Genomic DNA, 25,520 nt, shown 5'->3' on the forward strand with positions numbered 1-25,520 from the left:
GGTAATGCAACTTATTATATTGCCAATGGGACTTATGTTGGGAGGGCTACCCCACTTCAATGGTTGGTTCAAAGAGGACTGATTGGACCAATTTAGTCCAAGTGGCAGGATTATTTAATGGGTGTTTGAGGGACTGTGCAGTCACCCCTTGTTGTTGGGATGTGGGCGACTGAACTTGGTGGTGAAGATGGGGAAAAAAAACTTTGCAGGAGATGGTAGCTCTCATACAAATAGATATCTATTTACATACAAGGGGACTCTCTCCAGTAACCCCTCAACATATCTACACAAAATTGAATCTGAAGAAAGGCAAAACTGGGGATACAGTTTGCCTAGTTTTTGTGAGTACTTTGAGTATGCTTTGACTTTTGGATTTATGTTTGTTTGTGTACATTCTCCAGAAAAATAATATGTTAATATGAATCCATACTATATATACAGTAAATAATAATATATTTTTTATAAAAAGGCAACCATCTCCTGCACCATTTTCTCCCAACATCACCACCAACTCCAGTCAGCTCACATCCAAAAATGTGGGCAGGCCGCCTCTGTCCCAGAACTGTTTTCCTAGTTTTAATGTACGACTGATATTTCTATTCCTACACATTACAACTCTACATACAGTTGAACTGAAAATGATTCACAATTATTTGCAATTATGATAATAAGATTGTAATAGAGAAGTTGAGACTTTTGGGTGTTGAATAACTTTTCATTTTATATTAAACGTATTTGTGAACTCTTTTGAACTATCTTGTCCTCTTCTCCCTCTAAAGACAAAGAATGGTCTTATCCATGAATTTTCATTCAATCTTCCTGGCAGATGACTTTGATATGTTTAGTGTCTTGTAGCACATATTTTCAACCCTGCTTAAGATTTGTGACTGCAGTGCATCCAAAAGCCAATGTTTGCTTTGCTTAGAACCTCATGCTGTAACTTTGAGGTTTACTTTGAATCATTGTCCTGTAGAAAATGTCTTGTAGGCTTCAGTATTTTTTAACTGGCTTAATGACATTGTGTCTTACGTTTTGTTGATATTTAGTGGACTACATTCTTCCCTTTATTCATGCAGTGTCTCCTTTGCCAGTGGCTGTTAGCCCCCCCCCCCCCTAAAAAAACAAAAAAACAGAATAGATTCACCCACATGTTGTCACCCACAATTGTCAAGGAAAACATTATCTTTTTCCCTAAGTCTGCTTCATATTGTTTCTCAATACTAAGACATCTGCTTCAGTATGTTCACATCTTTGTCTAAGTCTGCTTCTTATTGTCTCTCATTACTGAGTCACCTGATTCAGAATGTTCACATCTCTGCTTGAATGGGGCCTGATGTGTTTTGAATTTCCATATAAGCCTGAGGTCAACAAAGTTTTTTTTCAATTGATATTAATACTGTCCTAACATAACAATTATAGAACTTATATTATTGGAATCTTGGTTTACAGAACAAGTGCTCTTCATCTTCTCTGCAGTGAGCTGAAGTCTGATCTGAGCCAGGATCAGTCCAGGTGTGGAGTGTGTGAGAAGGTATTGAGGGACCCAGTCATCACCACCTGTGGACACAGTTTCTGCAGGCAGTGCATCAGCAGCTACTGGGAGCAGCCTGGACTACTAGGAGACCAAGCCTGTCCCCAGTGTGTAAAGAAATACATAACTCATCCTCCTCTACAGCCTCTTCTGGATGAACACACATACATGGTAGAAAGCAGCAGCCACCTGTACACTGAACACACAACAGACAGAAGAAGCAAACTAGGTAAGGGTTTCCTGATGTTTATACTTGAGATACATGAGATCTGATAAAGGAGTAGCTAATAAGACAGTGGTCTGGAACCTTTTCAGCTGGCAGAGCCATACAAAAATAGTGATATCAAATTTGACAATGGTCACACACACAAACACACATACACAGACACACACACACACAGAGACACACACACACACACACACACACACACACACACACACACACACACACACTGCATATATATAGTTTTCATAAACTAATCAGTTAATTGGGGCTGGAAAGATCTGTTTGCTATTATTATCATTGTCGTTATTGGTATGACATCCACTGTCAGTGTAAATCACAAGGAGATTATGCACACGTGCCCGTGTGCAGCTTCTTCCTCAAACACATATTTATTAGTTGTCGTCATACCGAGGCTAGACAAAGAAGTGAGTAGAGTTAGAAGTTTAAGCAATGTGGTGGAGGAGTGACAATATTCCCCATCCCTGCTCTAGATTATCAGACAGGGTTTCAGAGTGTAGCTTTACAGCACCTCAGAAAATTGCTATTTTAATGTGTGAGGAGAAAAAGTAGCGAAAGGAAATCAATATACATGTATGTGTCTCGAATGTCAATGATAATTTGGTTAAATTCCAATCACAAATGTGATACATCATACATATGATAGTAATACATTTCTTTGTTCATTTGTGTTCACGATAAGCAGATGATGTCATCCTGAGGAGAGTTATAGAGAAGCATAAAGCCAGTCAGAAGAGGAGGTTTGAGAACATATCTGAAGGCATCATCAAACCAGGAGCTGAGACACCCCTCAATAAGGTCTACACAGAGCTCTACATCACAGAGGGAGAGAGTGAAGGGGTGAATAAGGAACATGAGGTTTGGCAGGTAGAGTCAGCATCCAGAGCACAAACCACTGAAGACACACCAATCAACTGCAATGACATCTTCAAGCCCTTACCTGGACAGGAGAAGCACATCAGAACTGTGATGACCAAAGGTGTTGCTGGCATTGGAAAAACAGTTTCAGTGCAGAAGTTTATTCTTGATTGGATAGATGGGATAGCCAATCAGAATGTAGACTTTATATTCCTCCTTCCTTTCCGTGAGCTGAATTTGATCAAGGGTGATCAGTGTAGTCTTAACAAGCTCCTTCTTGACTTCCACCCTGAGCTAAAGGAACTGAAAGATGGTGAAGAATACAAAGATTGTCAGGTTGTGTTCATCTTTGATGGTTTGGATGAGAGTCGATTACCTCTGAATTTCCAACAGAACATGATATCTGATTTAAAACAAACATCATCAGTGGATGTTCTGATGACGAGCCTCATTCAAGGAAAACTGCTTTACTCTGCACACATCTGGATAACCTCTCGACCAGCAGCAGCATGTCAAATTCCTGCTCAGTGCATCGATCAGGTGACAGAAGTACGAGGGTTCAATGACCCACAAAAGGAAGAGTACTTCAGAAAGAGAATCTGTGATGAAAGAAAGGCCAGCAGGATCATCTCACACATCAAGGCATCCAGGAGTCTCCTCATCATGTGCCACATTCCAGTCTTCTGTTGGATTGCAGCCACTGTACTTCAGCAGATGCTGGACAACACTAAAGACATTCCCAAAACTCTGACTGAGATGTTCATACACTTCTTACTCATCCAGACAAAAAGGAAAGATCAGAAGTACAGAGGAACCGAGACAGATGAAGAGAAACTTCTTAAATATCAGAAAGAAATGTTACTGAAGCTTGGAGAACTGGCTTTCAAGAATCTAGAGAGTGGTAATCTGATGTTTTACGAGGAAGATCTGAAAGAGTGTGGCATTGATGTCAGTGAAGCCTCAGTGTACTCTGGCATGTGCACTGAAATCTTCAAGGAAGCATCTGTGTTTCACCAGAGGAAGGTCTACTGCTTTGTGCATCTGAGCATCCAGGAGTTTCTGGCAGCTGTGTTTGTGTTTCACTCTTATGTGACCAAGAACTTCAAGGCACTGAAATCCCTCCTCAGTGAAGAACATAAACCCAGTAATTTGACATCATCTCTTCAGTCAGTGCTGGGCTTACAATCAGATAATTTACATGTGTTACTTAAGAGTGCAGTGGATGAGGCTATGAAGAGCAGGAATGGACACCTGGATCTTTTCCTTCGCTTCCTTATGGGAATCTCTCTGGAGAGCAATCAGAGACTTTTGAAAGGTCTACTGAACCAAAAACACAGCAGCTCAAAGAGCACCAAGGAAATATGTCAATACATTAAAAAGCTCAACAGGGAAGATCTCTCTCCTGAACGATGCATCAATCTTTTCCATTGCTTAATTGAATTGAATGATGATTCAATGCAAAAAGAAATTAAAACATATCTGGAGTCACCTAAGAACATCACACAGAAATTGTCTCCTGCTCAATGTTCAGCACTGGCCCACATACTTCTGATGTCTGAGGAGGTGCTGGATGAGTTCAACCTGAAGAGATACAACACATCAGATGAGGGACGCAGGAGACTGATCCCTGCTGTGAGATGCTACAGAAAGGCACTGTGAGTTTCTGATGGAGATGGATAAACTTCTTATGAGTAAACAATGTATTGTCTTCATTGCTATTCTTAACAATATGTGAACTTGTGTTGATACAATTTTGTAAATTTCACTACAGGACTGTGCCTGACAGATTAATAGTTCTGATGTCACTTATATCTATTGCTGACATACAGTATGAAACATGCTTAAAGCACGAGATAGGAGAGTGATATTCCATTTTCACCGCAGAGTTTTGGTCGATAATTTGGCATAAATTAACACTTTAAGTCTGCCCTCTGATAGCAGTACAGTTCCACAGTTCCACACATAGAGCGGTTACTGGTCTGGAGTGATATGAGGATTTCTTAGATTGATTCACTAATATCCCTACTGTAAAAAAGTATGTAGGTGTAATTATCTGGTGAAGTGTGTCTGTGGTGAATAGTGTTATGCCATGTAAATTATCAGTGGCGTAAACAGGGCTTCTTCCATTTATACATATACGTATATACAGTATATACGACGAGAAAGCACGAAAAAAATACCATTAAACAAAAAAGTCTAAAATACACGCTGTCTGAAGTGATTACTAGATTTAGGGCCTGATTTACTAATATGCGAGCGCTTCTTAATCTGCGTTCGCAAATTAACGCACGGTGTTTTAGCGCATTTTAGTTGGTATTTATCAAACCAGATCGCGCTGGGCAATCTGTGTTTACTCCGCCCTATATAGGGCCTGATTTACTAACATTGCGACCGCTGCTTAAACTGCGTTCGCACATTAACGCACGGTGTTTTTCCGCATTTTCCGTGGTATTTATTTAGGAAGAGAAAATTAAGCTACAGCAAGTGGAGATTGATATATTGGTTCACGTTCGCTCAATCACTGAACCTGATTCAATGTGTGCGCTGCTATAATGTTGTTCTGCCCATCACCTACAGCAAGATGTTTAAAAGAACACGATTATAAAGAATATGCTATTGGTGGCATTAATGCATAAACTGTCTATTATAACAATATAGATGTGTACATGGCGAGATTAATAATTTCTACAAGGGACATGGGTTCACTACAATATATATGGACGTGGGTGAAATCAATGGTTCATATTATGTTCGGAAAGTTTGCGATTTCAAAAAAAGTCCAGTTTGATGTCTAAAATTTCGGCTGTGGCAGTGGGGAAATGTATTGACCAGTGCGCCATAGGAATGCTTCGAGTACCTGTGTGAGTATTTGTGAAGGCTGAGATATATCAACTGCTGATACTATAACTGTTTGAAATGATCCGGTGCCAATATTTGCAATGTTTACCAACTGATTGAATGGAATGTGATCTCCGGTTGGAGGGTTAGATGTCATCTCTGATCTGGTTCAGTAATTTAAGTATTGCGTGGCTGGTTAACCTGTACCGTCTAATGATTTGTGGTTCATTTAACTGAAAATGTGTTGTGCGAGTTGAAAAAATTATTTCTGTGCGCTGTCTCTGTCTTCTTTCTTCGCCTTTCTCTTATCACTGCTGCCATATCAACGTTTTCAGACTCAATGAAATTGCGCTTGGTTAAGACGTGCTTTTATGAGGCGGAGAATTAGCCTGCAAATTGGAGACGTGCGCTCCACAGGCAGTTTAGTAAATACCACGCATGACATCATTAGGCGCACTTACCTTGTCTCCACCCATGTAAATTGCGCCTCACGCCTACGTTACCACCCACCTCCAAGTTACCTCCCCTGTTCACACCCACAGGCGTTAATATGCGCTGCGGCCCATTAGTAAATACCGTTTTATGTTTACGACCGCTATTTTACGCCAGAAATGGGCGCAATCCTGTTAGTAAATCAGGCCCTTAGTTTTTAGAAGAAAAATAAACTTTACGGCAAAATGATGGAACAATCGACAAAACTTAAGTTGTATATAGCAATTGTCAAGCTGAATTCAGCTATCACAGAAGCATTTCGACAGAAAACAGTCCCATGTTAGATTGTCGCCAACCCATACTCCACAACTTCTTAAGGAAAATTGAACGCATATGCAATGAATGATATTAGCCTAGTGAAATTATGCCCATTTTTGAATTTAGATAATAAACTTATACAACCGAAGACAAGTAAGAAATAAAGAAATAAAGGCCTGCCCCTACTACAAGCCTGCCCCACCTGCTGGTGCGCTGTGCAGCCTAATTAAATAAAAGCTCAGGCCATGATTTGAGGATTTACGGTGTGTGTGTGTGTGTGTGTGTGTGTGTGTGTGTGTGTGTGTGTGTGTGTGTGTGTGTGTGTGTGTGTGTGTGTGTGTGTATCCGAATCCAAATACTTCATTGAAGAAAGCAAAAATAATGCTATGGACAAATATTACTTCTACCCGAAGTTTCTCATTATTATAAAAAACAAAAGTGAGCTGATTGTCGTCTGTGCGTCAGCCTGCATATTTATTTAAATCGATTCATATCATAGTGGATGTCCACAGGGTAAAAAATGCCCAAACTGGTTTGCAATATAGACTTAAACTGATATAAAAACCGAAGGAGTGTTAATAAATGAATTAACTGAGATATGTAGAGTAATCTGACTTTGTGTGTTATATTGAATTTAGGGAACAGTGAAGACTGTTGAAATATATGGGTAGACCCTGTTTGTGTATTAGTATGCCATTTTGCCATGTAAAATGTAGCAGTGAAATTACTCAGCACCACTTCAACTGGAATTTTTCACTGTATTGAATACTCAGTACACCTTAAAAAATGTATTTTCATCACTATGTTTTGCAGACTTGCTGAATGCAAACTCACAGATAAGTCCTTTGGAATTGTGGCTGCTGTTCTACAGTCACCAAACTCCCTGACAGAACTGGACCTGAGTAACAATGACCTGAGGAATTCTAATGTTCAGCTTCTCTCTAACGGACTGTCTAATCCCCACTGCAATCTGCAGACATTAAGGTTGGTGTAATACATGTCTTTATTGTCATGCATATCCTTGTTCGTTTTGTAGCCCTTCACCATGATTAATATTGTTGTATAAGGATAGTGATAACCTGACTTAACAACGTAATGTTGCAGACTTAACAGTATCACTTTCCTTATTTTTACCTTCACATAATATTTTATCTCAATTTCCATCTGTTCATTCCATGCCTCTTATCCCTCTAAAAGCTTCCGCTGTTTTGTTTCCCATCTCTACAACTCATTCAAGGAAGGATGATATATTTCATGGAAATGATATATTTAGGGTTCAAATGAAATTACATTTAAGTACATGGGGATTCTTTATATCAAACCCCAAAACATGTTCACACAAAATAAACAAGCCTAAATTTAAAAACACACAGAGTACTCATAAAATAAACAAATTTAGTTTCAGTTTGTTTATTTGATGAAGAGGGACAGTGTACATTACAGTAATACACATTCAAATGTAAATGCACCCAATTATAGCCAAAACGCTAGTTTCCATTGGTAGTCCCCCTGCCATAGTGATTCTAGGCTAATTGGAATTATCAAGACTAAGCAACATTCTAGGCGCCAAAACTAGGCACCAAAACTAGGCAACAGACTAGTCAGACATATTCACAGATCTAAACACCATTAACACTTCCAACAGACTAGGCAGACAGTGTTCACAGCAGGTACCTGTTTTCTTATGCACCTCAAATAGTTCAATGCTCTTCCATGCTCCTCCATTGCTTCTCCCTTGCCAGGATTAAGCCACCCTTTAAAAAGCTATATTGTTTAATGCTAATTTGCAGACTTGCTGGATGCAAACTCACAGATAAGTCCTGTGGAATGGTGGCTACTGTTCTAAAGTCACCAAACTCCCTGACAGAGCTGGACCTGAGTAACAATAATCTCGAAGATTGTGGAATTCAGCTTCTGTCTAACGGACTGTCTAGTCCCCACTGCAAACTGCAGATATTAAGGTTGGTGTTATAAATGCCTTTATTGTTTATAATTTACAGATATAAGATTCTAACTCAGTTTCCAACAGTTAATTCTGTGTCTCTCATTCCTCTCATGAACTGGGCTTTTCTCCAGTCCCTTCAACTCCTAAAATGCAGGATCATTTTTATCAAATACAATTGAAAGGAAATAAACATTTTTTTTAAGTACTACAGTTAAGCTTTTAATGACCATGACACAAAACAGTGAAATAGCTGGTCACATTAAATGTTCTTGTAGAAGGTCCAGTGAACACTTTACTGAGGTGTGGACTTCTATTTGATCTAGACTGGTTAAATCAGTGCCAAACTAATACGTAATCTTTGTCAAAAACTTAATTTTTCATCTCATACACTTTTTGTCGAATTCAGTAAACTTATCCTCATGGTCCTCAAGCAGCCCTATCTTAGTTTGACATGAAAATATACTTTAGTGTTTCTATGCAGTCCTTGTTCTGTTAATGTCAAACACACATAGCACTATTACAACCAATCAACACATTAGGAGTATGGAGGGGAGGAGTGTATATTGATTGGATGTTGACCTCAAATATCAACAACCTTTCACCAGAATGATGGACGCTTACATTAATGTTCACTGCAGAAAGGGAGTGACTTGGTTTATTTAGGCCTTCGGCCAATAAAATGAATGTTATTAATCAGAAGTTAATTTAAAAATACCCCTAACCCTTTATTAGGTGTTTGGTTTCTATTGATTTGTATCTTACCTCATCTATAAAGAGCCTTCATTACTCATATTAGCAAAATCCATTTTAGACTTTAATGTAATGCTGAGTGAATCCTGGGGATCCTGAAGACCAGACTAGATTAAATACAATGCAATTTAAATTACAGACTCATGTAATCTTTCTTTTCTCTCGAATATTATCTGAAAAGTACATTATGAAAAATATATTTCATAACTATATGCCAATATAAAATCAATTTGATGTTTTGAAGGTACACCAATTGCATTGGCAATGAATATTAGATTTGGAAATACAACATTTGTTGAAATGTAACGTAACTTCCGGTATAAACCATGTCCACTCCCAGTCTTCTATCTCGAAACAGATTCAGATAGATAATGTTGTTGGTTGCACAGGTGCAGATAATTATGGAGATATTGACATCTGTATGCCTCTAGTGTATATGTGTGGTGTGCATATGAATGAGGAATTTGTTGGAGAAAACTAAAGTAGTGTACACATGAATGAACTGAGACCTGTAGATGATGTGAGATGTGAGTTGTGTTTGTTAATCCTTTTTACAAGCTGCTGTGGACATACATATATCTGGGAAATGTGAGGACGGTGGCAATATAGGGGTTGACCCTGTTTATGTATTAGTAGGCCATTACTGTCGGGGAAAACTCAAACCCACTTCAACTGGAAGTTTTTATATCAGAGTAAAATTAAGCAATAAGCCCCAAGAGGTTGTGTTTTGCGCTGATTTTAGAACAGGTAAGGGGAATTGTTAGGCATGACGTGAAGCGGGGCTTATTGCTTTTCTAAAACTGTCACTACAAATATTTGATATGGTATCATTTAAGAAACTATATTTTAATAATAAAAAGTCATTCTTCCGCCACTAAAAAGTAAAGTTCCTAAATACATCTTTGCCACGCAACCCTAGAAGCAACGCAACAGCCAGATTACACTTATATTGCCGGCTTAATTCCTTGCCTTTGTCAACGCTTCAATTTCAGCATCTGTCTTCTCTGCATGCCTGGGCTTTTGAAGCTCATTCTGTCAAAAGTCTCCCACTATTCGTCAGACGTTAGCCCACCCAGCAAATCAAAATTTACAACAAATTCTGCCATCCTCTTTACGAGCAGGTTGCTTGCTAATTTGTAACTTTTTAAAGTCTTTCTTTCTTTAAAACATTCTATGCACAATAATATGGAATGTTATCATAGAATGTTATGAGGACAACTTGAAAGGTATTGCTGGATTTTAGAACGGCATGGAATGTGATTTAGCCAATCACAATCAAGGATTAGAACAATCAGTTTAACAAGCTCCCATACATATATCTGGGAAATGTGAGGACGGTGGCAATATAGGGGTTGACCCTGTTTATGCATTAGTAGGCCATTACTGTCGGGGAAAACTCAAACCCACTTCAACTGGAAGTTTTTATATCAGAGTAAAATTAAGCAATAAGCCCCAAGAGGTTGTGTTTTGCACTGATTTTAGAACAGGTAAGGGGAATTGTTAGGCATGACGTGAAGCGGGGCTTATTGCTTTTCTAAAACTGTCACTACAAATATTTGATATGGTATCATTTAAGAAACTATATTTTAATAATAAAAAGTAATTCTTCCGTCACTAAAAAGTAAAGTTCCTAAATACATCTTTGCCACGCAACCCTAGAAGCAACGCAACAGCCAGATTACACTTATAATGCCGGCTTAATTCCTTGCCTTTGTCAACGCTTCAATTTCAGCATCTGTCTTCTCTGCATGCCTGGGCTTTTGAAGCTCATTCTTTCAATAGTCTCCCACTATTCGTCAGACGTTAGCCCACCCAGCAAATCAAAATTTACAACAAATTCTGCCATCCTCTTTACGAGCAGGTTGCTTGCTAATTTGTAACTTTTTAAAGTCTTTCTTTCTTTAAAACATTCTATGCACAATAATATGGAATGTTATCATAGAATGTTATGAGGACAACTTGAAAGGTATTGCTGGATTTTAGAACGGCGTGGAATGTGATTTAGCCAATCACAATCAAGGATTAGAACAATCAGTTTTACAAGCTGCTGTGGACATACATATATCTGGGAAATGTGAGGACGGTGGCAATATAGGGGTTGACCCTGTTTATTTATTAATAGGCCATTACTGTCGGGGAAAACTCAAACCCACTTCAACTGGAAGTTTTTATATCAGAGTAAAATTAAGCAATAAGCCCCAAGAGGTTGTGTTTTGCACTGATTTTAGAACAGGTAAGGGGAATTGTTAGGCATGACGTGAAACGGGGCTTATTGCTTTTCTAAAACTGTCACTACAAATATTTGATATGGTATCATTTAAGAAACTATATTTTAATAATAAAAAGTAATTCTTCCGCCACTAAAAAGTAAAGTTCCTAAATACATCTTTGCCACGCAACCCTAGAAGCAACGCAACAGCCAGATTACACTTATAATGCCGGCTTAATTCCTTGCCTTTGTCAACGCTTCAATTTCAGCATCTGTCTTCTCTGCATGCCTGGGCTTTTGAAGCTCATTCTGTCAATAGTCTCCCACTATTCGTCAGACGTTAGCCCACCCAGCAAATCAAAATTTACAACAAATTCTGCCATCCTCTTTACGAGCAGGTTGCTTGCTAATTTGTAACTTTTTAAAGTCTTTCTTTCTTTAAAACATTCTATGCACAATAATATGGAATGTTATCATAGAATGTTATGAGGACAACTTGAAAGGTATTGCTGGATTTTAGAACGGCATGGAATGTGATTTAGCCAATCACAATCAAGGATTAGAACAATCAGTTTTAGAATTTTGTCTTTTGTTATGCTGTTTTGCAGACTTGCTGAATGCAAACTCACAGATAAGTCCTGTGGAATTGTGGCTACTGTTCTACAGTCACCAAACTCCCTGACAGAGCTGGACCTGAGTTACAGTTGCCTGGGATATTCTGGAGTTCAGCTTCTCTCTAAAGGACTGTCTAGTCCCCACTGCAAACTGCATACATTAAGGTTGGTGTTATATATGTGGTTATTCTAATGAATTTCCTGATTAGTTATGAATTTAAAAATCAACCGGAAAACTCAACTTCAACTGTAAATGTTTGTTCCACCTTTCATTGTATTTACTTCTCAGGACACCGTGGAAGAATAGTGAAAAGGTAACTGTAGGGTTTTCCAATAAAACTCTTCTAATTTTCCGTATGGAGCCTATGGCTGACCCGTGTTCTGTGGTCCAGAAAAGATGTGTCTTCCAAACGGAGATGATTTTGAATATTTATTTCGAACTAGGACGTTAACAAACATTTAATGACCCACCATATATTGTCTGACACTGTACATATCATTAAATCTAATACACACTTTCCACAACTCTACGTGACACGGTCAGAAAAAAACGTGAGACTCTTAGCTCACTCGAGCCATCCAACGGTTATATTGCCTGGCTACAATAGCGCATTAACAAACAAAACAATGCCCTTAAAACTACAGACACTTATTATCAATCAATTCAATATCAATGGAGGTAAATCATGAAATGAATTAATACTAAATAGTAAAATTCCTATACAATAATGTAAATAACAATTATCAAATCATGAAACTTAATACTAAATATCCAATGGGTCATACACTGAACGGACAACTGAAAGAATTCCCCGTCTTATGAATGTGCGGTCTCTGATGGTGATTTTAAACTTAAGTGTGTCAGACTCGACACACCAATTGAGTCCAAGGGCTCTTTCCAGAGGAAGTCCATCATGTTCAAGATACAGGGTTTTCATCTCTCCAGCCAGTTTAGGCTTTGGGATGCAGTTGAGCACTTTCCGACAGTTGCTCACCCATTTTGTGAGACGGAAGCCTCCATAGGCGCTCGTGAGGTCTTGACACATTGATATGGCTGCCTCATCTGTGACAACAATAGCTTTGAACGGTCCACTCTGGTCTCCGGCACACTTCCTCAGCAAAAAACTAGCGCAGCTGGTCGAGGATGTGGCTCTGAACAGGTGCACGGTCATCTTGTGTTCAGTCAAAGCTTGATTGTAGTACGGATTGGCCACCAGAGGAACCTCAGTAAGATGAAGTTGTCGTCAGACACTTTAACCTGGTGGAACATCGCTTCCACGTCTGCCATGATCGCAACTGGTTCTTGTCTAAATCGTATGACAACGCCAATTGACCCTTCCGCAAACTCCGCCCCCCTTAGCAACGTTTGGTATATCAGTCAAGCATTCACGTTTCCCAGGTTCTCAGCATTGGTATGAATGGGGTGGCAACATGTTTTCAACCGTGTCAATTTCAGCTCTACCCAAAGAAATCATAAGCATTTTTTGGAAAAACAGCAAGATCTCAGATCGAAGCAGGCAAAAGGGTCTGCAATATGCTTATATAGGCTACAACCACGACATTACATGCCGTGTTTGTAGACAGACAAATGCTAAGGCTAACAGGTTCATTCCAGCTATGTTTATTTGTTCTATTATCTACACAGTCGCCGCTACGCAAACATGTAAGGTGGTAAAAACTCGTATTTTAAGCAAGGGTTTTCTCACGTTTTCGATGCAGTGGGCAGCTTTTAGCGACATAGCTTCTTGGAACAAAGTAGGTGCTTCTGTTTACGTTGCTGACATTCAGCTGATGGGGGGGGGGGGGGGGGTCGTCTACATTGTTTGATCCACAGCAGGTATTTCTCTCTCTGGGTCTTGGGTTTCGGGAAGGGATAAAATGTTACCCCTCCCTCGAGCCTTTTAGGATATCGACTGTCAGAATTACACACTCCATAAGCACAACGTTTCATTTTCTCTTCTCGAGCAGATGTCTCCCTCATTGACTTTCATTCATCAAAATCGCTTGACTGAGGTCCCGAGTTTAGTAACCGTTGCTATGCTATGATTGATCAGTTACCGTTTTGGGGAGTGGTCACGGAAGGGTCAATTAGACTGCTGGTCAGTCCTGGGCCTTGCAAACGTTGTTCGTTCAGTAATGTTCCCTGATAGGACGCCACACAGTCAAACACGACTCTAAGTTTCTGCTTCACAGAGTGATATACAGCATGGTGCAGTATAAACCATACCTTCCATTCCTTGTGCGTCATCTCTTCATTAGACAGCTGTACTGCATAGCCCTCCTGAAGAATGCTGTCCATGAAGCCTGTGTATTCCTTGTGAAAGCAGTCATTCCTGATGAATTTAACGCCTTAAGCTCTGAGTTCGCTGCTCGGCCATTATCCGTTTGTTTTGACAGTCTTGTTCTTGAGAGGCAAAAACATGGTGTAGTGGCCATCGACCCGTTTTGCTGAATCCATAACCATGTCATTGAACTGATGGTCTTCTCCGGACGTCTCCACTTCATCATGTTTCCCTCCCTCTGGTAAATCAATCTGAAAATGTTGAGGCCACACGTTCTAAAGACTGGCCACTGAGATGGGGTGTGCCATGGTCTTGGTTGGTGTTATTTTACCTGTATGACTGCAGCTTTCTCTTAAAGGTCCATTCACGGTCCAGCCGAGTTTGGTTCTTAAGGCATGTGGTCCATTTCCAACACTGCTCACCACCTCCCCTGGCTCCATAGCTTTAGGCACATTTGCTCCAATGAGCAATCCGATTTCAGCTTCAATCTGAGGCAGTTTTATTTCTCTGAGGTAAGGCCACCTTTGAAGATTCGTTTGCTGTGGTATGTTTTCCTTACCTACAGTTATCGATTTTTGCGTGAAAGCATCTGGAAGAGCAATGAACTCGTCACCTGACAGACTGCTGACCTCCAGGCCGGACACCACATACGTACTGACAGGTTTCTATTCATTCATTGTTCTAAGCAGTATGTCGGTCTTCCGTCCATTTAGCTTTAATTGGTTCATCAGTGTTTCTGTACAAAACGTGGCTGAGCTACCCGGGTCCATGAAGGCATACGTCTGCAGCACCACAACCCGTCTTGGCCTTGACTTGGAAAGGAACTATTGCAAGTGTGCAGTCATCTTCCACCGCCCCAGTCAGCTCACAACCCTCAGTCTGAGCACAGAAAAGCACTCAAGACTGTCTGACTGTCACAGTCATCTGTCTTCTTTTCTGAATATGTGACAATGTCCCTTTTCATAATGTGCAGCAGTGTAGGATGTGTCAAAGAACATACCTCACAGCTCACTTTTCCTTTGCAGAATTTGCTCATGTGGCCATGCTTAAGGCAGCTTAAGCAAAGTCCTTTGCTTCTCAAGAATTCTACTTTTTCTTTTTGTGGCTTGCTTTTAAGCTTACTGCATGTCTCTATGGCGTGCTCACCTTTACAGAAGAGACACGCTGGTGTCGTTGGTGAGGAAGGATCTGTGTGCTCAACTGAGCCTGCTTCTTTCTTTGAATTGTTCAACTGTATGGCAGTTGTGGTGAATGACTTTGTGATTATGTATTTTCTCTGTTCTTTGTAATAATTTGGTTGAATTGGGGGCGTTTTAGCTGGAGTGCTATCTTTTATGTCACAAAATACTGGGTGAAGTGCAATTCTGGCCTGCTTGTTAATGAATTCAACTAAATATTTTCTTCTGTCACACCACTCTTCTAAACCACACACAACACTTATCCACCTTTCTCGTAACTTGAATGGAAGCTTTGCTACAATAGCCTTTAAGTTTGCAACATTATCCAATTCCGCCATGGTGTTGCAGCAGGCAAGTTTATGCATTAATGCCACCAATAGCATATTCTATATAATCGTGTTGCAGCAGGCTGTTAGGAAAAGTGAAAAGGCCGCAGCTTAATCTGCGCCTTTGCCAAGGCGCACAATACCGCACAGTGCTTCTCCGCATTTTCCGTGGTATTTATCAAACAAGATCTGCACTGGGCAATCTGTGTTTACTCCGCCCTTTAGGGCCTGATTTACTAACATTGCAACCACAGCCTAATCTGCGCCTTTGACAAGGTGCACAATGCCGCACGGTGTTTTTCCACATTTACCGCGGTATTTATCAAACCAGATCGGCGCTGGGCAATCTGTGCCTACTCTGCCCTGTAGTGTTATTTAGCGCACTGTTAAAAAACGGGAGAAATCACCTGCATGTTACTGCCACCAGGGAGATTCAAGGAAGACAAATCGAAGGTTCAGCAAAGAGGAGATAGATATATTGGTTCAAGTTCGCTCAAATCACTGAACCTGATTCAATGTGCACGCGGTTATATTGTTGTTCTGCCCGCCATCACCTACAGCGAGATGTTTAAAAGAACACGATTATAAAGAATATGCTATTGGTGGCATTAACCTGTTACTGCAGTGGGATATTTCGCCTTAATTTGGAACGATTTGTACTTACACATAATAACACTCAATATCTGAAGTTGTACACATGATACAAAGATCATTCATATCTTAAATTGAAGAAGACAAATGGGCCAAGACATGCATTCACCTCCTGACTTTTATTTTCATCATTAAGTATCAATTTCAAAGCATCATATACAGAACAAAATGTCAAAAATGTAAAAAACGCCTTTCATTTTTATGTTTGACTGTGTGTGGATGGTTTCAAGGGAAGAAAATTCTGTCATGTTCTATATTTCCTGATTCAACATGTTCCTGAGAAACAAAGTACAAATTTTGGAGCAGATATCTAAAAATGTCCAGGTGTTACACAGCAATATCTAAATGGTGCATTCAGGCGTCTCCAAGTGTCCAAAACCTCTCCAAGCTCTCCAAATGCATAAAAAAAATTCTTATTGTATATCATTGTTTTTTTTCGTTGTACAGACATATATAACTCCATTTTAGACTAATATTACAATTTCTTTTGAAATTGGATTGTGTCACTGTTGGAGGCTGTGCAGCTGGTAGTAGTGGTGGTGGCGACGGGGGTGGTGGTGGGGGTGAGGGTGATGCTGGAGCTGGAGCTGGAGCTGGGGCTGGGTCACTGCAAGATAAAAACGTTGGACAATATAAATATTTTGACTGGGTCATGCCTTACAATTGAATTTTGCTTCATGTTATTTACTAAGCTAATGCACAAATATGTAAAATGTAAACATATGTAAAAAACACCATAGTCACTCTGAAGTGTGATAATAACATAGGCATTATGCATTTAGCAGATGTAAATAAAACATTTCTATGCGTTTTGAGGCAAGAAGCAGGTTGTGATATGTTAGTATGTTGTAGCCTACATTGCAGCTACGTAAATACAGCAGCAGCATGCTAACCAATATCCATTACTAGCAAACTACATCCCACAATGATAAAAAAATAAAGCACTAAAGAGAATAAGGCATATGCAATTATGCATAGCTTACTGGTATGCACTGAAAAGTAGTTGGTTTAAATTACTTACGCATCGTGGATGGCATCGATTCCATTCACTCTTCCATGCTAGCATGCTAGTCCATGCTGAGTCCATGCTAGCATGCTAGTCCATGCTTAGTCCACTGGCTTCCCCGAAAATCATCAAAAATCATCCCATGTATTTCACTCATCTGCAATCCTCGTCTTGCCATGATGGATGAGTACAAGGGAGACAAATTGCAGCCAAAAATATGCACAAACAAGCCCTCAGGATCGTGTGGACCAAACCACTTGCCGTGCGCATTTGAAGGTAAACAAAATGGCCCATTTACGCACCGGGAGCGCAGCTGAGACTCTTGAGTTGCGCTTTCAAAAATCTAAACTCCAGGACTGAGCAATCAGGGCAAATGACCTACCTACTTTTTTGTTAGAATCTCTATTATTCGGTAAAACAGGTGTCAATCACTACTGAGAAGTCTTACAAGAAGTGTAAAGTGATATGATAGGACATGCCTGAGCAGCTGCATGATTGAGAGCTGATGCCATTGGTGGTAATGCCTGTCACTCATGACAAACATGTGTTTAACAGCCAATAAAATCCAAAGATTCTGAAAGAGGGGGTCTTAAGCTTTGTAACTATATAACATCACGTGATAACTTCGTGTAGTGTTGTCAGGAAGAGAGCGAGGAGATCGTCATCAGAAACATACAAGAAAGTGAACGTTTTTTCTCAATGTCGTGAGCAAGTGAATAAACAACTTTATGGACATAACCATGACGTTCAAGTCTGTTTTTTTAGATGTTTTGAAGGTAAATGAATGTTCTATAACGATATTTAAGGTACGGATAATGCAGAAACACATTTAAATGGTTTAGTTATGGGAGGAGGCTGCTCCATATGTAAAAAATGAGGATGTGTCATGGTGTGTTTAAAATTGTATTTATTTGTAACGGATGCATGTAGACAACTGAAAATCGGTTTACACATAGTTGGATTACCACAAAAAAATATTGAATGGGAGTTTGAATCATATTTTCAGAAATAGAATTTTCAGGATTTGTTTTGGCGATTTATCCAGTACGGGCCCGCCCGCGGGTCCATTAGGGGGCGTTAAAGCAGTAACAAGTTAATGCATAAACTGTCTAATATAACAATATAGATGTGTACATGGCAAGATTAATAATTTCTACAAGGGACATGGGTTCACTACAATATATCCCCACTGAAACAAATACATTTACCAAGTAGCCAGGCCTCTCCAAAATCCCCGTTGCTCATACTTGGATAGACGGCACTATTCCGGAAGATAAAACTGTCATGGACAGATCCAGGGTATTTGGCTACCACGTTAGTAATGGTCATGTTGGCATCACATATGACCTTGACATTCATTGAATATATGTGCTTTCTGTTTCGGTAAATGTGTTTGTTGATTGAAGGCTGGACTGTTTGGATGTGGGTGCAATCAATGGCTCCAATTACTCTAATTTCAGCTATCGTAGTGGGGATATGTATATTGACCAGTGCGCCGTAGCAATGCGTCGAGTACCTGGGTGAATATTTGGCTGTGAAGGCTGAGATATACCAATTGCAGTTGCTATAACTGTTTGAAATGATCCGGAGGCCAATATTTGCAATGTTGGCAGGAGATTAACAACTGATGGAATGGAATGTGATCGTCGGGTGGAGGGTTCGATTTCGTCTCTGATCTGGTTCAGTAATTGTAATATTGCATGGCTGGTTAACCTGTACCGTCTTATGATTTCTGGTTCGCTTAACTGGAAAAGTGTTATTCGTGTTGAAGAAATTCTTTCTGCGTTGTCTTTGTCTCTGGCTTCGCCTTGTTCTAATAACTGCTGCCATATCAAAGTTTTCAGACTCAATCAAAATAGCGCTTCCTGGTTAAGACGTTCTTTTATGAGGTAGAGAATTATCCCGCAAATTAGAGACGCGCTCTCGCCAGGCATTTGTTGTAAATAAAACGCAATACATCATTAGGCGCACTTAACTTCTCTCCTCCCATATATGAGCGCCACACACCCACGTTTCCACCCAAGTTTCCGTACCCTCCCACCTGTTTGCGGTTCACACCCACAAAGAGTTGATATGCGCCTCTACTCAAATGCGCCTCCTTTGTAAATACCGTTTTATTTTTACACCCGCTATTTTACGCCTGAAATGGGCGCAATCCTGTTAGTAAATCAGGCCCTCAGTATCTTCTGGCCTGATAGGTGTCCAGTTTAACACTTTGTTCATGTTGGCTCTGGCAATTTGATAATAATTTCCAAACTGCTCTTTGAGTAGCTGTTTGGCCCTGTGGTATCCTGCATCTGATTTCATGTGAAGGCAACTCTTTATCAGCTCTTTGAGCTGCCCGCTAGTGAACTGCTCTAAAAAGTAGAGACAGTCTTTGAGGCTTTCAGTGCGGGATTCTACGCTGTGTTCAAAGGCTCTTATGAACACATTGTAGTCTAATGGATCGCCACTGAAAGTAGGGATGTCTAGTGGGGGCAGTGTCATCATTCTTTGTTGCTTAACCATTATATCTGTGATGTTGTTCTGGCACGTCATTACGCTGCAGAGTGTTTCCACGGTGTAGTCATCTGTTACAAAGTTACTGCTACTCTGTTGCCAAGCAGGAGACTGGGGTTGAAGAGGTCTGAATTCACCTTGTCCATTTTCCAGGTTGCTAACTGAATATTGACACATGTGTAGGCCTAATGGTAAATGTCCAGACTCAATAGTCATTCCGCCTTCAGTTACAGGGCTTACATGTGATACCCACTCATTTTCAAAGCTTCCATTTTCACAGCTTTCATGAATCCACGAACGTGCATTCATTTAGGCTCAAACCACGAACTCTGATCAGTTTCTAATTCTTCACTTTGTAGTACATGTGTCAAATCATAATTTATCTTGCACAATTCTCCATCCGTAATCTTTTTTTAACTGTGTTAACGTTAGCGTCATTTTCCATTAGCCGTTCAAGGTTGTTAGCTTGGCTAGTTAGATGAGCAAGCTTAGTTTTTCGAGATTACGTTAATCTGTGTACCTTTTCTTCGACATCCTTCTCAGACATTTTAGCTTCTCTTTTTTTTCAAGATAGCTCTTCAAATCCTTCTTGCATAGTGGCAACTTTCCGAATTAATCAAGGCAATTGTTCACTGCATACCGTGCTTAATTTAGCTTCCACACCCACAATGCAGGGGGGTAATTTCAACAAGATACCTTTTAAAACCTTGTCCGTCGAAGCAGTCCAGTTTCCATGAGTCCAGTTTCCTCACGGAGATGAGAGGTTTTTCTGACTTGAATGTAGGGTTTTCCAATTAATGTAACATCTTTCTTTCTTTAAAACATTCGATACACAGTAATATGGAATGTTATCATAGAATGTTATGAGGACAACTTGAAAGGTATTGCTGAATTTTAGAACGGCATGGAATGCGATTTAGCCAATCACAATCAAGGATTAGAACAATCCGTTTTAGAATTTTGTCTTTTGTTATGCTGTTTTGCAGACTTGCTGAATGCAAACTCACAGATAAGTCCTGCGGAATTGTGGCTACTGTTCTACAGTCACCGAACTCCCTGACTGAGCTGGACCTGAGTAAAAATTGCCTGGGATATTCTGGAGTTCAGCTTCTATGTAACGGACTGTCTAGTCCCCACTGCAAACTGCAGAAATTAAGGTTGGTGTTAAACATGTGGTTATTGTAATGAATTTCGTGATTAGTTATGAATTTAGAAATCAACGGGAAAACTCAACTTCAACTGGACATGTTTGTTCCACCTTGTTTCATTGTATTTATTTATCAGGACACCAAAGGTGGTTAGTGGAAAAATAGTACAAAGGTAACTGTAGGGTTTTCCAATAAAACTCTTCTAATTTTCTGTATGGAGCCTATAACGTCGGGGAAGGCGCTGGTCGATGGCCGACGCGCACCGCACAGCCTTCCTAGTTATACAGTTGAATGGAGAGGGAGAGAAGAGGGGCCTTGGAACCTTGGCGCAGGTGTCAGTGAAGCATAGGTGCAAGCCAGTTTAATGACCCTATTATTATGTCATAATTCCACAGAGTTCTGCCATGCAAGTCTATGGAGAAAAAAGGGGAACAATAGTTGAACTATAGAACAATAGTTTTGCTGAGTAGTAAAGGTTTGAGGGTCTGCCACGCCCACACCTTTGAGATTTTCAAAAATCCGTACAAACATTTTGATCCCCCATGGCTGAAGAGTATCCTGACCAAGTTTGAAGGCATTTCCATTAAATCTGTAGGAGAAGTTCGATCAGATGCGAGGTGTGTAAAGGGGCAAAAATGCAGTCAAAACGCACAATCCACTCAAAATTGCCGACTTCCTGTTGACCTGCCACCCAAAGTCAATACACTTTTTGGTACGTCTGGGCATGATAAAGGTGTGTACCGAATTTCGTCGAGCTATGCCAAAATAACCCCAATGCAGAGGGGTATTTGCAATTTCTAGGGGGCTATACAGAGCCATTTTGCCCCGCCCGAAAATTCTTTCAACGCAAAAGATCTTAGAATTCCCGGCATAACATCCCTGCCAAATTTGGTGTGTTTTCGAGGAAGTTTCGTTAAGAATAAAAATAATAAACTGAGCAATCCCAATAGGGCCTCTCTGCTTTCAGCAGCTCGGGCCCTAATAAGAAACCATACAGTTACAATAGGGCTTTGCTGCCTTCAGCAGCTCGTGCCCTAATAATAAACTGAGCAATCCTAATAGGGCCTCTCTGCTTTCAGCAGCTCGGGCCCTAATAAACAGTAGAATAACAATAGGGCTTCGCTGTCTTCAGCAGCTCGGGCCCTAATAAACACAGAATGCAGAGAATAACACAGAACAACACAGAATGCACACAGAATGCAGGCCTGCATAAATAATTACTACATAATCATGGCCAGAATAGCCAGTCTATAGTGACAACCATAAGCACCCACATGTAACACCACGTGACCATCACTAACAATCTTACCTTACCTTACCTTATTTAACATTAAATATTACTAGTTCATTGCCCGTAGGAATTATGCATTCTGTAGTGTTAGCAGACGTAGGTGTAGGCTAGCTGTTGTTCAGTGCAGAACTCGGAGGATAACATGACGACGTGGCCCGACATAACTTACAGCGAGAATTGCGCGTATTTCGTGGACTCCATAGCAACAGATGGGAAAGCAATGTACAATCTGAAAGCCTCCGAGGCTTATCAATATAAGCTACCATTTGTAGCGGCCACTCTTGCGTTGTGATTTTGATTGGCACCCAGCCGTTTATTCATACACTCTGACAGGTTTAATGAACACAGAGCAAAGGCGATCACACACAGTATCTTCCGAATGACAGCCTCTCCCAGCCAGGGTAAATGCAGACTGAGGTTTATAATATTGCAATAATGAGAAAACAAAGTCTACACACGAATTACAACAGATACATCGGGACACATCTGAAAACCTCTCTCATTGCGTCAGTAGATGCATGAACGCATGGTCACTGGTCTAGGCTTACCATCAACATTGAATAGAAAGCTAACTCTTATACAAATACATCAAACTACAATATACTACTTAACATGGTAATGAGAGTTGGTTACATGCCAGGCCCATACGCATCAGCTGGGGTAACATCTATGACAACGACTGTTCTATGAATATGACATCATTCACGTCGCGCGGGTCCGCTACATAGTGCCTCACTACAGTGCCTACCGCAAACGGTAAAATACAAATATCTCCTGAACTATGAATTCAAAAATCTTCAAAATCAAGGATGCACATGACATGCGTAAGCTACATGCGAAATATCATAACTAACGTAACTACCGTCAGGGAGATACACCTAGACACACTTTGATGGATTACTATTCCCTGTCTGTTAGATGACTGTACAACTCTAGACATTACTTTGAAACTTAATATAAAGAAGCTTAAAAATAAACGAAACGAAATCAATCACTGTCTTAAGATTACCTGAGCAAAAGTCTGTATCTGTTCACCAAGAAGAATTTGAATGTGGACCTCCTTATCGTATCCAACGCTATTCTGAACTTTGAGTGAAGGCAGGATAGTTAAATACTGCTAGGCGTATATTGTTTTATTGTGACGTCACTACCCATAGTGCCGACGGGACGGGAAACGATAACCCATTATTTCCTACGGGAAACGGTAAAATATAAATATCTCGCGAACTATAAATTCAAAAATCTTCAAAATCAAGGATGCACAGGTTCATGACATGCATAAGCTACATACAAAATCTCATAACTCACGTAACTACCGTCAGGGAGATACGCCCTAGACTGACTGACAGACTCACAGAGACTGACAGACACACAGAGATTCCTGGATTTATAGATAGATACATTTATAAAATAGATACATTTTATTGTTATCTTTAACCCCCTTAACCCTTGTCCCCTCTGCAACAACAGCCCAACCCGGGCCCTGGGAGGCTAAAGGCAGAAGACACAAAAGTTATAAAAGGTATACAGGAAAGACATTAAACTGGAGCGCGGGAGAGCGCATCCGCAATGACATTATTTGAGCCTTTAATATGTCTAATGTCAAGATAGTAAGGCTGCAGAAACAATGACCAACACATTAGCCATTGGTTGGGGTTTTGGAGGGAATTCAGAAACGTCAGGGGATTGTGATCGCAGTATACCACCAGTGTAGACGCACATCCCCCAACATATGGTCAAAGTGCTGCAACGCCAGATGAGGACAAGAGCCTCTTTTTCAATCACTGGATAATTAAACTGATAAGACGTAAACTTTCTTGAGAAATAACACACAGGCCGATTAAGGCCGTTGCCATCCTCTTGTAGGAGCACAGCTCCAGCTCCAACATTGCTCTCATCCACCTCCAGCTTGAAAGGCCTAGTGAACTGAGGCGCAGTTAAAACAGGGGTCGTTGTCAGAAGGCGTTTGACAGCTTCAAATGCGGCCTGACAGGACTGAGACCACACAAACTTGGCAGAAGACCTCAGTAACGAAGTGAGAGGGTCTACCACTGTGGAGAAAGCCTTACAAAAACACATGTAGAACCCCACGATACCCAAAATCCTCATGAGCTCTTTCTTTGTGGTTGGAGGAGGGAAGCGATCAATCGCCTCCACCTTAGCCCCTACAGGGCGCACCTGAACCTGGCCAACAACCTTTCCCAGGTAGGTCACTGTAGCTTTGGCAAATTCACATTAAGCGAGGTTCACCGTCAAGTTGGCCTCTGCCAAACGCTGAAACAGAGCCCGATTTTGAACCAAATGACCCTCCCAAGTGTCACTAAAACAAACCACTCACCAAAAGAACAGGCTTCACCATATCACGTACATGACAGGCTTTTAATAAGTTAACATGAACTAGTTGCGTGGACTTGCGCCTATTCGGAGTTGCAATCAAGTAATTCTCACTAGACACTTGTTTCACCACCAAACTTAGCATGGAATGGTGAACCCGTGACAGGGAGTAACGCCAGGACACAGTCCCCTTCCCGAAATACCCGCTGCTCAGACCGACGGTCATAGAGCCGTTTCATCCTGCCCTGTGCCTTTTCCAAATTCACCCGAGCTACCCGCCATGCCTGTTCCACACAGTAGGCATGAAGAAGGGACTTCAATGTTTGATGGAACCGCTCTAATGCTCCCTGGCTCTGGGGATGGTAAGCAGTAAAGAGGCTGTGCTTCACTCGGAGTAGGCGTAAAACCTCTGCGAAAACCCGAGAAGAGAAGTTCGAGTCACGATCTGATTGGATTGATTTGGTATCCCAAAAATTTAAATAAACTGAGACAAAGCCTTTACAACGGACCTAGCCTTAATTGAGCGGAGGGGATAAGCGGCAGGATAGGGAGTGGTCTGACACATCACTGTGAGGAGGTACTCATGACCCGAGCTACTAGGCAGAGGTCTCACACAGTCAATGAGGAGATGGTCAAACGGTCTGGCCGCAACCGAAATGGGCGACAAAGGCGCAGGTTTGATAACCTGGTTGGGCTTCCCGGTCATTTGGCAGGTGTGACAGGACTTGATATACTTGGACACATCGCACTTGAACCGTGGCCAGTAAAAGTAACGCATCAGATACTCATACGTTTTCTTAACCCCCACGTGGCCCATAGTGTCATGTGCAGTTTTCAAAACAAGTGGACAAAATCTTTCCGGAATAACAACCTGCACCAGGAGTTCGCCACTTTTCTCACCCGTGTGTGAAGTCCACTATCTCACCAAGAAACAATCATGCACAAAGTAGCCAGTGGACACATGGTCACTCTTTTCTTTTGAGTTAACCCGGCTAAACAGGGGTTCTAAGGAAGGGTCTTGTCTCTGCTCCTTCGCTAGTTCGCTACCTAGTTCACTCCCTAAACA

The 25,520-nt window shown here is 40.8% G+C and overlaps 1 protein-coding gene across 1 annotated transcript in view; it reads left to right on the plus strand.

Annotated features, from left to right (window-relative positions):
• The window catches only part of LOC308367536 (NACHT, LRR and PYD domains-containing protein 3-like), a gene marked incomplete at both ends in the record, with an annotated part of 45,607 nt that overhangs the window by 3,381 nt on the left and 16,706 nt on the right, over positions 1-25,520 (plus strand). The window contains 2 exons of the mRNA XM_080841471.1: positions 1,477-1,760; positions 2,461-4,288. Of these exons, the coding sequence (XP_080697597.1) occupies positions 1,477-1,760; positions 2,461-4,288 (2,112 nt within the window). The remainder of the gene's footprint in view (positions 1-1,476; positions 1,761-2,460; positions 4,289-25,520) is intronic.

This window comes from Sprattus sprattus (genome assembly GCF_963457725.1).
Source record: "Sprattus sprattus genome assembly, chromosome: 1".
Lineage (NCBI taxonomy): Eukaryota > Metazoa > Chordata > Actinopteri > Clupeiformes > Clupeidae > Sprattus > Sprattus sprattus.